Genomic DNA, 15,328 nt, shown 5'->3' with positions numbered 1-15,328 from the left:
TTGCCCTTCAGCATTCCTCGGGGACAGCACAGTTTGAGGAGAGCGTGCCACGGAACCCGCTAAACATCGCGAGAACACGTGGCGCTTCAGTAGAACCGTCTCCTCGCGAGACTCTCCGCCGGTCCTTTCGCCTGAATCCAGCTGGTACCCGGGCTGCTGACGGGTGAGTGTGAATGAGATGAAACGGTGAAAAAAGCGCACAGATGTGATTGAATTCTGAGGGCTGACGGTACGTGTTTACGCTATTGTTTGTTTTAAAGCTTAGACGCGTGTCACGGTGAAAGGACGGCTTTTTTTAATTTTTTTTTTTTTAACCGACGACATCAGGCCGTCCCGGTGCGTCTGTCGTGACTGTAGCCAACCAGAGAAATAATACACATGATTATTGAACCCCGTGGGACTTTTAGGGTAAAACATGCTGTAGAATAGCGAAACATCTTAAAATATAAAGTGTAGAAGATAAATCCCGAACATTACGTCACGTTTGTGACAATAGTTTGATTTGATTTGACTGTTTTCATCGCTATGAGGGATGGATGTGGATGTGCATGTGCGGCCGCTGCAGCAGATACTGTGGATTTGAAATGAACGAATGCAGTCACATAAGAACCAATCTGTTTAGATACATAGATACATAGATAGATAGATGGATAGATAGGTAGACAGAATTTCATCTTAGTTCTAACAGGCAAGGCCATGTAAGTGTGACAGGACAGCACGTGACATCAAAATTCATGTGCCATAAAAGTAATATTAGTTTAAAAAAAAATGTTTTTAAATTTTAAAAATGGCTCAAACCATAGTTTTAATGTTCAACTTGTCTCTACAACCTGATCATTTCAATAAGCAAAAAAACTTCACATACAATCAATAAGCTAAAAAGCCTAAGGGAATGTCTCTCACCAATGAATAAAGTAAAGTATCTGTTAGAGCTGTCCATTACCGTGAATCTGACGATACGATGCCATTTCACGATTTACATGTCACGATACGATTTATACCGACATACATCAATCCTAAACAATACGATATACTGTACGTATCGCGGTTCATTGCGATAAATGATAAATTTCACCTTTACAAAGACAAAATGTTATGAAATACAATTTATTTCTTTTTCTAAACTTGCGAGATCAAGTAAATGGTAACTTTCTGTCATATGTACCAATATCAAAAACAAGTGGTATGTTTATTAAACTGTCAAATTATATTTTTCAAAAAAGTTAAACTTTTGCTTTTACAACAGATTCTGATTTTGTTAAGTTCCTTAATCCTCCCTCTAAAAAAAATCCAATCTAAAATGCATTGAGTTTAACAAGGTCTGATGTGGTTCACTGACACCTAGTGACAGGGCGTTTATGTGCTGTGCATATGGTAGCGCAATTATAATGGCATAATATACTGTAATTGAAGGCAGGGTAGGTAATTTTCGAAAACTAGCATCCTCCGAGTGCTCCGCTTTTACCCGCCTCCTACCCTCTGTGCTCCCTCTAAAGCCACGCCCTTCACTCAAATGCAAAAGCGGCGGTGCTCCAAAAGTGGACCTCAGCTCATCGCTTGTATTGTGTAGAAACTACGTCGTCTCATGTCTCATTCAGCGTTTAGTAAAAACTAAACTTTATCATTATATATGTTAAAAAAACATGATAGAAAACTCAGTTTTAACTCTGTCACCGGTATCACGCTTTGAGTGTGGGCTATTGAACACAAGGGGTCGAGAAGGCGCAGGGAGACAGGGAGACGTGATTGGTTAATATAAAACTAACCGTCTTTTTTCATTAATCGAAGTTTTTACAGGCTAACTGCTGCTACAGATCACATATTTTCTTTGTTCATTTTTCACAGCACATAAGGTCTTAATTTCTGTCATAACATAGAGACAATCTTGACCAAAAACTTAAAAATTGTATCTGGAGGAAATTACCTACCCTACCTTTAATTTTTTTTGGATCGATACGATAATAGCGCTGTGAAATAACGCAAAAAATCTATTTTTTTACACTCTTATCTATCTATCTATCTATCTATCTATCTATCTATCTATCTATCTATCTATCTATATATCTATCTATTTATTTATCCCTTCATTTAAGGCAGGGGTGTCAAACTCATTTTTCTTCAGGGGCCAAATATAGAAACGGTTTGAGCTTGTGGGCCGCATTTTTCGGCAGGAAAACAAGAAGTTTCAACATATCTGTGTCCTAATCTACACTTCCACATATAAATGCGATCCATACCATATCCAAGCAATACATGACAGATATCAGCCCCTGCAGGATCTTCACATCTAAATTCCTTTAGTTTGTGACCAATTTTGGGGTGTTTTTGTGGCATTGTTTGTGAGAAATTTCAAGATTTTAGAAAAGAAAATTGAGTTTTTTCCACAATTTGTGAATGACTGAAAATTACTGTAGTTGTGTGATAAAAGCACGGGAAAACTGCAAGCATCTGTAAATATTGTTGAGTTTCTTGGAATTTGGAGGGACTGAGATTTCTACAACTGAATTATTTGGTAATTTACACAATAATTATTGTTTTCTCGGTCATTTTTACTTTCTCCTGCTGGCAGAATTGGAGTCTCTAAAGCAGGGGTGTCAGACATATTTAATTCAAGGACCAATTACGGACCAGTTTGATCTGTAGTGGGCCACACATTTTTGGTGGTAAAGTGAGCAATTTTAACATTATTCTGTCCCATAAATATATGTAAAATAATGGAAGTTACAGACAATATCGAATCTTTAAATTTCCTTGAATGTGTGACCAATTTTTATTCAATTTGGGGGAAAAAATGTGGAATAGTTCCAGTAAAATTGCAGGATTTTGGAAATGATAAAGAACAAATTTGTGATTAAAAATGTGTCATCATGTGATAAAAACGTGGGAAAAACTGTGCACCCCGTCAAATACTTATGTTTCGTGTGCCATATTTGATGCTCTAAACGGCCAGATTTGGCCCTCTGACCTTGATTTTTGACTCAATTGCTCTAAAGGGCCGAATTTGGCTCCCAGGACATAAGTTTGATATGTGGTGTCAAGGTTGACACCAAAGTTGGCCTGTTAAAGAGCTACGACCGCTCATGCTCGCATGCATCAGCACTTTTTACATGTTTACATGCACAGCCTCAGAACAAGTGGGTCACTTAGATTTTTACATGCATTATTTTATTTGCCTGCAAACGCATAAACAGCTGGTTACTCTGCACCACATGAAAGCCGAGATCCAGTGTAACAGCCTGTATTCTCAGTGAGCTGTCACAGTGTAAAGTAGCAGCGGCCTTTGAGGCAGGTCAGCTGCTCACTGAGGTGTGAAGTGTCCCTGGTTTCCTCTGACGTGGAGTCAGACAGTAATGAAGTGGTTTGGTTGGGAGTTGCTTCTGTCTCGCCACACATTGTGTGTGTGTGTGTGGTTTTGATTTTGTAGCTGTGGTTCACAGTTAATTCTGGTGGTATTGCTGCTATGTATAAGGAGCGCTCCTCTAGATAATTAACTCCTTGAGTTTTCTATTTCGACATTATTGAAAATCACCATATCGCCTATATTGATATATTTTAGTTTTATAGCTTATTATCCCCCGCCACAAAGTGTGGAAGGGGGTATAGGTTTGAGCTTCGTCCGTCCGTTCGTGCGTCCGTGCATCCGTCCGTCTGAGTTAAAGGGGACAGCTTTTCTCAGAAACTGTTTAAGATTGGATAACCAAATTCAGTGTGTGGCTTCAGGGTATCGATACCATGATGAAGTTTGAAAATGAGAAGCGTGCAATTATTTTTTCCAGAGTTATTGCCCTTGTTCCGTTTTTCTTTATTCTGTTCGAGGTCTCTTCAAAGGGGACAGCTTTTCTTGGAAATCGTTTAAGATTGGATAACCAAATTTGGTGTGTGGCTTCAGGGTATCAATACCTTGATGGAGTTCGAAAATGAGAAGTTCGTAATTATTTTTTTCGTAGTTATTGCCCTTGTGCCGTTTTTTTACTCTGTTTGAGGCATCTTCAAAGGGGACAGCTTTTCTTTGAAACTATTGAAGATAGGATAACCTAATTTGGTGTGTGGCTTCAGGGTATCAATACCTTAATGGAGTTCGAATTTAAGAAGTGCGCAATTATTTCTTCCGGGGTTATTGCCCTTGTACCGTTTTTTTTACTTTGTTCAAGGTATCTTCAAAGGAGACAGCTTTTCTTAGAAAACATTTAAGATAGGTATTTATTTTATTTTTTGATATGATGATATTTTTGTATGTATACATATAAGTTTGATTTAGGAAAAGGTTGTGAGTTTTAATGACAACCAATCTGGCGGGGAATGTTGATGACTATGTCTTCTTATTTTGGATTAAAGTGCTCATTTTGGGAGTCACTGCTTTTGCTACTGCTCAGTATGGCACGAAAAGGCCAAAAGTGGCACATATTGTGCGTGGTTTGTTAACCCTTTAACACCTGTAATATTAACATCTCTGCCTGTTTTTCTTTTGTGCTTATTTTGTTTATAAAATGGTCAGTAAATGTCCAATTAGGAAGTGCTTTTACCCTTTTTATCATAACACTTTATACTTCCAATCATTTTTTTTTTTTTTACAATTTATTGTAGTTTTCAGAAACAGTTGGATTTTTTCCAATAGAGCGAGTTTTAACAGTTACAGTAATTTTAATGTGCGCATACCAGGATGTGTCACCGGTGACACGGTATGTGTTAAAGGGTAAATAAATGTGCCTGTGTGGCATTTTTCACCAGCAAATTTTACCTGGAATTGTCTTGATATATGTATAAAATATTGCAATATGAATTGTGGTCCATATCCCCCAGCCCTCTCAGTTCCCTTTGCATGGTTTTCTGCTGCAGTCAGAGTGAGACACACCAGTCATAATGGGAAACATCTTTGGGAACCTGCTGAAGAGCCTGATAGGCAAGAAGGAAATGAGGATCCTGATGGTGGGGCTGGACGCTGCGGGAAAAACCACCATCCTATACAAGCTGAAGCTAGGGGAGATCGTCACCACCATCCCTACAATCGGTCAGTGACGACAGAGTTAATCAGCAGAAACACATCCAGAACATAGCGTGAGAGTCACTGCAAATTCATTTTGACCCAGGTTTTAATGTGGAGACCGTTGAGTACAAGAATATCAGCTTCACCGTGTGGGACGTAGGTGGCCAGGACAAGATCCGTCCCCTTTGGAGACACTATTTCCAGAACACCCAAGGTAAGCTTCTCAAATGATTCCATCGTGTTGGGACTAATGAGGATTCTCTGTTGCAGATCCAACACAACCAATTGATTACAATTCTGATGAAGTAAAACATGACAATAATTATTTCCTGCTCTAATAGAATTGACAAATCAATACACTTCACACTGTAAATCAAGGAAAAGGGAGGTTCAAACTAATGACAATTATGTTTTTGATGTTATTGTAATTGTATTGTATTAGAAAATTTAAAAGCAAATACAAACATATGAACAGTTTTAAGTTTGAAAACTTAAAGCTGCTGGAGAATGAAGTAAAAACATTTCTTTGCACACATTTACAGGACTCCACATCCCACAATGCAATGTGTGAAACAAATCTAAATAAGAGTGTGCTTACGGTGGACATGAAAACAAACATTTGAACGGCAATTTCTACCTTTTACATCTTTTTTTAAACCAAATGATCTTCAATTTATTGATCTATAAGGCCTACACATGTACTGCTATTCGTCTAATAACATCTTTAGTTTCCAGCAGCTTAACATTAGTCTCAAGCTTCTTAAGATTTGATAGTTATTATATTCATAAACTATGAGTTGACTTAGGCTGCAAGTATGGTGTGCTCCAACCCTAAAGCTTGACTCTGTCTCATTCATCCAAACCACCACAACAGTATGAATGTTGTTTATGTCCCTGATGTGCAATGACAGCAAAGTCCATCCATCCTCTAATATCAACACAAAAAATAACAATTAAACACATGCCGCGTCAATCAAAAGCATTGAAACTCAGCACAAAAAAACTGTTTTCCCTTGTTGTGAACATGAAATCTTTACTTCTCACTGATTGAATTGAAGGCTAATCTTTCAAAACGTTATTCTCAGGTGGTCATTTTTGTTTGTATTCACCTTTTACTAAGCACGGCTGCTTCTTGTGCAGGTTTGATCTTTGTCGTAGACAGCAATGACCGCGAGCGGGTGAACGAGGCACGAGAGGAGCTGATGAGGATGTTGGCTGAAGATGAGCTGCGGGATGCTGTTCTTCTTGTTTTTGCAAACAAACAGGTAAAATTACATTAGTCCATCCCTCCAAAACTAAAATATCAGAATGTCAGTTTATTGTTTAGTAGTGCTGGGCGATATATTGAAATTCAAGATATATTGAGTTTTCTATTTTGGCAATATAGAAAATTACAATATTGCTTATATCGATAGATATATATATATATATATATTTTTTTTTTTTTTTTTTTTTTTACAGCTTATTTTGTATTAAAATACTCGTTTTAGGAGTCACTGCTTTCACTACTTCTCAGAACAGCACGAAAAGTACAGTTAGATGGATTTCTGGGTGCGTCCTAACCCAGACCTTCCCCTAAACAGGCCACACTACAGAACTCACTCACATGTGCTGTCCCTTATTGGAGAAAAAGCCAAAAGTGTAACATTTTGTGCAACTGTTTGTTAATAACTGTGCCTGTGTGGCATTTTGCCTCAGCAAATGCAACCCAGAATTATCTTTCTGGTCAGACTTCATTTGAATTAAAATGTAGAGATTTGAGTTTTGGTCCATATTGCCCAGTCTAGTTTATTCCAGTTCCAGGATGAAATACAGTAAGTAAGTAAGTAAATTTTATTTATATAGTACCTTTCATAGATAGAAATGTGCTTTACTGTAAAAACACAGTGCTTCACAAAACAGAATAAACAGTGATTTACAAAGATACAATGTAAGACAGTCCTTCAAAATAAGGCAAAAGAAAATACAATGTTAAAAGCAAGTTAATAAAACAGGTTAATTAAAAGCTTATCTGTATAAAAGAGTCTTTATCTGCATTTTAAAGGAGTCAATGGAGTTAGTGCAACGTAGAGCCAGCGGCAGAGAGTTCTACAGTCTTGGTGCCACTGCCTGAAAAGACCGATCACCACGTGTTCTATAGTGAGTGCGTGGGACGAACAGCAAATTCTGGCCTGCTGATCTCAGAGCACGAGAGGAAGAATGTGGTTTCAGCAGGTCAGAGATATACTGTGGAGCTTGACCATGTAGGGCCCTAGAAGTTAAAACTAAAATTTTAAAATGAATTGTAAAATTTACTGGCAACCAATGAAGAGAAGCTAAGACTGGAATAATGTGTGATCTTTTCTTTGTGCTAGTTAAAAGTCTGGCTGTGACGTTTTGTACTTTCTGGAGATGATCCAAAGCTGACTTGTTTAAACAATAAAAAAGACTGTTGCAGTAGTCTAAAGGTGAAGAGATAAAATCATGGATAATCATCTCAAGTTCTGCTTTTGACACCAGTAATCTGAGTTTTGAGATGTTCCTGAGGTGATAAAAACTTTTTTTAACCAACTGTTTAGAGTGATGCTCAAAATATATTGAACTGTCAAAGAGGACACCTAAATTTCTAAAAGATGTTTTATCTGAAAATCCTAAAAAGCTTATGTGTTTTTTATTTCTGGGATTTCCCTGTCTGGAGCTATAATCAAAGTTTCTGTTTTTTCATTGTTTAAATGAAATTGAAATTGAAATAGAAAATTGTTTTGTAACCATGTCTTGACGTCTGTCAGGCAGTTTATTAAACTAGATTTTTTTATTAAACTCAGCAGATTTGAAAGATCAGTATATCTGGATGTCGTCCACCTAGAGATGATAAGATATAGCATTAAAACGTCTTATAATTTGCCCAAGGGGAAAAATTTACAAAAAAACAAAAAAAAAAACAGAATCGGACCCAAGATGGATCCCTGGGGTACCCCACAGGGCAGGTCTGTTGTATCCAACGCTATTCCATTTAGACTAACACTGAAAGATCTCTTGGATAAATAGGATGTAAACCATTTTAAAACAACACCAGTAATGCCAAACAAATCCTTTAGCCTGTTTAATATGATACCCTGATCAATAGTATCAAAAGCAACAGAGAGATCCAGTAGAACCAGAACTGTGTATATCTCCAGCATCTGCTGTCATCAAGATGTCACTAGAGACCTTCAGTGAAGCAGTTTCTATAGAATGAGCCGGTAAGAAGAGACACATTAATAATTTCCATAATACAGGGCCCAATAGAGTTGAAGACATTTTTAGAAAACGGAGTCGGGAGGACATTGAGAGGGCTTGAAGTCGGTTTCATATGACCAAGTACAGTGGTGATGTCCTATAGGGTCACAGGAGCAAAATAAGTTTCAAATGTAACCAAATTGCAGATATGATGTTGAGGATTTAAAGAGGAAATACAAAACAAGGAGATCCATTTAGCCTGTTACTTTTTGTGTAATATACAAGGTATCACACGCGGTGGCATCACGCATACTGTTTCACTTTATGTGAATGATTTGTTATTATATGTCACAAACCCTATTTCAACCGTACCCATAGTGCTTAAACTATTAAAAGATTTTGGGAGTATATCAGGAACAAACTTAATAAGAAAGCTGAAGAATATCCTAATCTGCCATTTAAACTCACAACTGAGTGTTTTACATACCTGGGGGTAAAAGTAACCAAATCTTATTACAGTTTATTTAAATCAAATTTGTGTCCTCTCTTAGAACAGTGCAAATACAACATTAAACAATAGTCAATTTTGCCCTTGTCCCTTATTGGGAGAACAAACTCTGTTAAGATGATTCACCACAATCATTTTTCAAGGGCTATAACCAGATGATCTCCTCCTTTGGCACGGTAAACCTGTCCGCTTAAGAAAATATTTAATGGAAAGACCAAAAAAATGGGTGGGCTCTCATTACCACATATATGCTCATATTATGCAAATTTTAATGCCATTCCCCTGTGGCTAAAGGATTGGAATGAACACAAGTAAGCCTCACTCTATCCCTGCTCTGCTATGTGAATATCTTTGCCTTCACTAGTGAATGTTATTGATGGAAATGTTATTGTAACTCAATCATTACGCATTATAAGACATTTATAAGCCTGGGACTTCAAAACATATTGATTCACTCGCCTATTGTAAACAATCATCTTTTCCAACCATCTTTACTCAATAAAGGCTTCCAAATTTGGTATGACAAAGGTATACATAGTGTTGAATATATCGATAACACATTTGCTAGCTTTGAACAACTATCCAGGAAGTTTGGACTTACCAATAACAACTTTTTCCGCTACCTACAAATCAGAGATTTTGCAGGGAAGAAAAATGTGAACTTTCCATCTATTCTTCCACCATCTTGCTTAGATTCTCTGTTGAAGGTCAACACACTTAATAAGGGCAGGATTTCAGTGATATATATACACACATCATGGATGAATGTATTCCCCCCAATAGCTCATCTTAGGGAGCAGTGGGAAACAGATTTTGGGGTCCCTCTGTCAGATGGAGAGTGGAACCTGGCCCTTGCAGGGGTTCATTCATCCTCTATGTGCACGACATGCCTTAATACAATTTAAGATACTACATCGGCTACATTTTTCTAAGGCAAAACTTGCAAAAATGTTTCTTAACCTAAGCCCAATATGTGACACGTGTACACAGGCTCCAGCGACTGCTTACCACATGTTTTGGTCTTGCTCAAAACTTACACAGTTCTGGTCATCACTTTTCAACACCTTCTCCAAGTCTTATGGCTGCATGGTTGTGCCCTCTTCTACTGTGGGTATTTTTGGTGTGTTTTCAACTCAAACAGGTTTGCATTTTCCTCCATATATTCAGAAGGTCATTGCATTTTCCTCTCTATTAGCAAGACGTTTACTATTCAGATAGGATGTACAGAAGGATGTAACCCTTACATCACACAACCAATGGATCAAAGATATGATGCACAATATCAAGCCAGAAAAATCAGATGCACCCTTAACGGATCTGCTAATGGATTTTACACAACCTTGGACCCACTCTTGTACTATGTGCGAACTTTGTCTGGCCTGAAACCACGAGTTTACAGTCCTTTAAGTGGTCTTTCAATACCTATGGATAGAATGCACATGCGACTTTTTTTGTTCTTTCTTGTCTATTCTTTTCCTGCAATGCGTTAGTATACAGTATGTTTGGCTTTGATTTGTTAGTCCATAATGTTGTACTTTTTTGTACGTATCAGTGTGTGGTTAAATAAAACCTGTATGAATAAAGTGTTAAAAAGTAAAAACAACGGCTCCAGCAGCACCAGGAGGTTGATACACCAAAATACAATAAAAAGACTTAAGTTAACCGACCTTAATCATCTGTAACTCAAATGAAAAGAATGAGTCAGAGTCAACCAGCCTGCAAGTGAATCTGTCCTGAAACACGGTAGCAAGTCCTGACAACAGTCAGCTCCGTTACAGTCCTCCGCCATGTCTTTCTGGACATGGCGGAGGACTGTAACTGAGCTGACTGTAACAACACTGGAATCAAACAGTCACTATACTGTGCCTTTATTCCAGGATCTGCCCAATGCCATGAACGCCGCAGAGATCACAGACAAGCTGGGTCTGCATTCGTTACGCCATCGCAACTGGTACATCCAGGCCACCTGTGCCACCAGTGGAGACGGCCTCTACGAGGGCCTGGACTGGCTGGCCAATCAGCTGAAGAACAAAAAGTGAGCAGCACTGGCCGCAGAGCATGGGAAGAGCCTGGGTGGAAGCTCCAGGTAGACATTATTGTGTTTACATAGAGAGGAAATGCTTTAAAGCTCCCTGGGAGTGACTCCCAAAGGCTTTCTCCCCTCACTAATACTCACTAATACATTTTAAACTGAAATTATTGGCATCAGAGGCGAACAGAATACTGTACACTGTATAAAAGGAGGGAATAGATATAGGAGTATGACAGAGGTTTGCTGTAAGGGTACTGAAGTGATCTCTGCCTGATTTCATTTAATCAGAAATTTTGAAGATGACACTTGCCGGTATCCAAATCTTCAGATACCGTTAACTTGTGTAAATTTTAGAGAATGTCTATTGTAAAGTAAGAATCTAAAAAAAAAACCTACTCGGATCAACTAAATGTCATAATTTTTAGTGTTAATAGTAAAGGTTTTCAAAGGTATGCTGTCTGAGTTCAGTACTTAAGCTCAATCTTCAACGTTCTTTATATTTAATAAATGTTTTGTTATATTTTCATGTGGCGATAGAATGCGACACAATATGATATATTGAGTAGTTTGAATAGTCTGTGTTTATTTATTCATCTGTTTATTTGTTGATTTAGATATTTGAACACATCATGAGGATTTTTCTCCCTATATTGTGATGTACATGTCTTGCTAAGGCAGCTGGGTAAAAACAAAGCATCGTTACAGCTTTCCAAATTTGCATGGACATTTCCCAGCACGGGCTGTGACTCCGAGGGTGTGCACTGTAAATAAAGATTTGCTCTTATTCGACTTGCCTGGCTCGATAAAGGTTCTAGTGTTTAGTCTGGCAAGGCTTGATACAGATGACAGAGGAAAATATAAGGCTCTGTGGCTAGGAGAGTGATGTAGCTAAGCATGTGATCATTTTGACAGTAAAATTTGATTTAATTTGCACTAGAAAGCAGCTTAGTTTTAGTCAAAATGCAATCATCAGGACTATTTCAGTTATAGTCTAGTTTTAGTCAACTAAATGACATTAATGTTTTAGTCCACTAAGTCTGTTACAGATATAGTCGACTAAAATATAAAGCATAGGGGTGGATTAATACCCGAAATTGTCTTCAGCTACTCTGGCGACTAGATTCCATTCAAAATCAATGTAAATGACGCGACTTCCCTTCAAATGATGCGACTCACGCTATTCCAGCGACTCAATCGCGTGATCTGAGTCGCTGGAAGTTGCTCAAAGTTGAAAATTTTTAAGTTTTCAAGCGACTTCAAGTGACACTGTGTCGCAACATCCAGTCGGCAATAATTGTCTCCCTACGTCCCTTCCCCGGTCCCAGAAAGAGTCATCATGGGTGTATACGGCTACCCCGTTTTGTACAGTATCTGTGCAATCGTGGAAGGATCAGCCATGTTTATGTGAAAATGAAAATTGAGATGAAAACGGGCTTTCAAATTGGTGGGGTAGATGAAGCGAGCAAAAAGCGGGACTACGTTTAAGCGACTCATCACGGGCGATTTAAGCAACTATAGTCGCTGAAGTCGCGTTAGATGTGAACATTAAGAGTTTAATGCATTTTTTTAAAGATCCAATTACCATTTATCAACCTTATATTGGATGGTATTATTGATTGTATATACACACAGACAGATGTGATGTGATCAATGAGTAAGACCACATGAGTTCTGATTGGATTTCGTCCCATGTGATGGAATTATAGTTTACTTTCAAAAATATCAATATATTTTGACATAGTTTTCATTATGTATGTAGTCTATAAAAACTATGACGGAAAGTTTTATTCAACAAAATGAACACTGATAATGGGCAATACTGACAAGTTTAGATGGTCCTGAATGTTTGCTTTATGGGTCGGGTTCGCTCACCTTTTCAAATTGATTCATTGATAACCAGCGTGATATGAAATGTTCTTTGTGTTTACCAAATCTTTTTCTATCGTGTTGCATAAAAAACATGTACATGCATTTTATTTTTGTCCTGCTGGTGTTTCTGAATGACGTTGTACGACGGCGTATTAGGGCCAGATTAAAATAAAATAAAATCTGGAAACTACGAGATTAAAGTTGTAATATTTAAAGAATGAAGTTGTAATTTTATGTGAATAGCATCGTATCTTAAAATAATCATAATTTTAAGGGATTAAAGTCATATTATTTCAAGATTAAAGTTGTAATATTTAAAGAATAAAGTTGTAATTTTATGTGAATAAAATAGAAATACAAACAGGATCTTGTCACTCGTGCGATATGGAAAATGTGGAGCATATAGTGAGATTATACAGGTACTTCTCTTTAGCTTTACATGGCGAAATACTGAGACTTTTGGCCTATCATCACCACGCTGTTATCAGTTTAAGGACTTTGTGTTTTTGTTCCAATGAAAGAGCCAGACTGAGAAAATAGCTTCTACTGTGGAGGAGGAACTAGCTGAAAGTGGTCAACTTAAGGGCTATCGTGTTAGTTGCTTTCACTTCAACAGGGAAGTTTGAGTTTTTTTAAGATAGGGCTTTATTCTCCAAAAATTACAACTCTATTCTCAAAATATTACGGCTTTAATCTTGAAATATTGTGACTTTAAAGTTTAATTTAATAAAATGACGACTATATTCTCATAAAATTTTGACTTTATTCTCAAAATATTTCGACTGTAAATTTGTAGTGCTCAGATCGTTTTTTAATTTAATGTGGCCTCAATACGCCGTCATAAGGTTGTTGATCTGTTTAGTGTTTTGTATTTGCTCATTTAATCTGGGAGTTGTTTCTTTAAGTGTCACTCCAATTTTGATTCAAACATAGGGAGGGAAGATGTAGTAATACTGCATTATGTGTCATGTTAAGAACATTCATTCAGACTATAGTTGTTAGTCTGAACTTCTGCTGCTGGTTTGATTAATGCTGTGCTAATAATACATTGTATGGGTTTAGTTTAAAGTTCATCTAACTAATATGCAAAGGCATGCATTTTCTATGTGGGTGCAGCTGTATACATGTGATGTATTAACAAAGGTATATCATAAGGCATTGGTGACTTTAATTCAAACTGCTGTTGGTACACTGTGGACATGTGGGTCGATGTGTTGGCACATTTGTGTACTGCACAGCAGCTTGTGTGTGAGCGTGACATGTTCTCGTTTTGGTTTGGTGTGAACATTGTTTTGGTGGCCTTATTTTGCCGGTGATTATTTTCACTTTAATAACAGGTTTGTACCCATAGGAATGTCCAGTATTCAATATCTCCCCGCGGATCTGTGACACTGATGCACTCACCATCCTGTTGTGACTAAAGCTCCTTCTATCAAACTAACTAACTAATGGCAGGCTGAATTTGCATCTTGAGAAAAACCATGAATATACAGTAAGCCACGTTCCACACTCTGAAGATTTTTGCTGAAAAGAACAAACTCAACTTGAATCCAGCAAAGGAGATAAGAGAAACACAAACCAAAGTGCAGAAGTGTTGAATGGTGTAATGGTTCCTGACACTTTGTCTATCAATAAATTAAAAAAGACCCCAAAACAGGTTTGCTTTGACTCATTTTTCCGCCATCACCTGCACACATTTTTTTTTATATTGAATTTGCATTCCTAATTCAACACAATTTAGTATTCCTCAGAATGAGACTATGCAATGAATAGACATCCATACATTTGCGAATATATGATAACTTTAGGTTAAACTTGAATGAGCATTTTCTCTTCATAGTGGTGTTAAGTGACGCTGACTCTCAGCTAGGGAGCCATGAGTTTGCTGGCCAGCTATACTGTGCTCCTTCCATGTGGTTGTCTGAAAGCATTTCTGAAGAGTCACTAAAAGTAATCAAGATTAAAATTAGCCATTGGAAAAACATTAGTGGTATATATTCAGAAATGATATTTAGTTCAGTCTCAAGGAGTTTGTGACTCACTAAAATGTCTTTATGTAATTTTTTGTACGTGGCATGACACAGCACAAATTTCTGCTTAGCTGTTGGGAATGATTAGCAGAACCGATGTATGTCAATGGGATTTATCGCTTTAAAGTGTAAGTACTCATCTAGGTTTTTGCTGAACTGCCACTAAGGGGAAATTCCAAAAAGTTCCTTGATTATGGCCGTTGATCCTAGAGCAGTTAAGACACGCCCAGTCACAGCAGCCCCGCCCCACACAGCGCTGCACAGTTCCGCATGGAGCTGTCAATCAATACTCACTGAGGACTGTGAGAGGAGGAAAACTTGTCCCTCCTGCCATCTTTTTTTGGAGGGGCGGGGCCAACAGTGACAGTTAGTGATGTCACTTAATCAAAAAGACGTCACTGATCTAATCTCAGCCAATAGCACAATTGAATTGCAATAGGCGGCATTCAACCCACAGAGGGCATTCACACTGACATTTTACAACTAAAACGTGAAATTTAAATACTAAAATGTGAAGAGTAGGACTAGGATGAATAAACCATATTACTTAATACCTACGTATATGTATTCAGCAGAAAAAAGGGGTTTTAGGGTGTACTTACACTTTAATCAACTTCCAAAAACTTAGAGTTTGAAATTGAATGCAGAAGTTGTGCTTGTAAGCACGTAAATAGAAACATTGCTTCTCATGTGCTATTTGAACTCAT

General features: G+C 37.6%; 1 protein-coding gene across 2 annotated transcripts; it reads left to right on the top strand.

Moving 5' to 3' along the window:
* Nucleotides 1–84: 84 nt before the first annotated feature.
* Nucleotides 85–14,240, top strand: arf3a (ADP-ribosylation factor 3a). Of its 2 annotated transcripts, none has more exons than XM_028452954.1 (5): nucleotides 85–163; nucleotides 4,837–5,008; nucleotides 5,088–5,198; nucleotides 6,125–6,249; nucleotides 10,568–14,240. In XM_028452954.1, exons 2-5 carry the CDS (start codon nucleotides 4,861–4,863, stop codon nucleotides 10,727–10,729), a joined length of 546 nt encoding a protein of 181 aa, XP_028308755.1. In that variant the 5' UTR covers nucleotides 85–163; nucleotides 4,837–4,860; the 3' UTR covers nucleotides 10,730–14,240. The 2 variants fall into 2 exon arrangements, with proteins under 2 accessions (XP_028308755.1, XP_028308756.1); XM_028452955.1 differs by having other exon boundaries at nucleotides 127–229.
* The last annotated feature ends 1,088 nt before the right edge of the window (nucleotides 14,241–15,328 follow it).

The sequence above is a fragment of the Gouania willdenowi genome, chromosome 7, assembly GCF_900634775.1.
Source record: "Gouania willdenowi chromosome 7, fGouWil2.1, whole genome shotgun sequence".
Classification (NCBI taxonomy): Eukaryota; Metazoa; Chordata; class Actinopteri; order Blenniiformes; family Gobiesocidae; genus Gouania; species Gouania willdenowi.
Note: the sequence above shows the minus strand (reverse complement) of the source record. Positions and strands in the feature narration are given on the sequence as shown.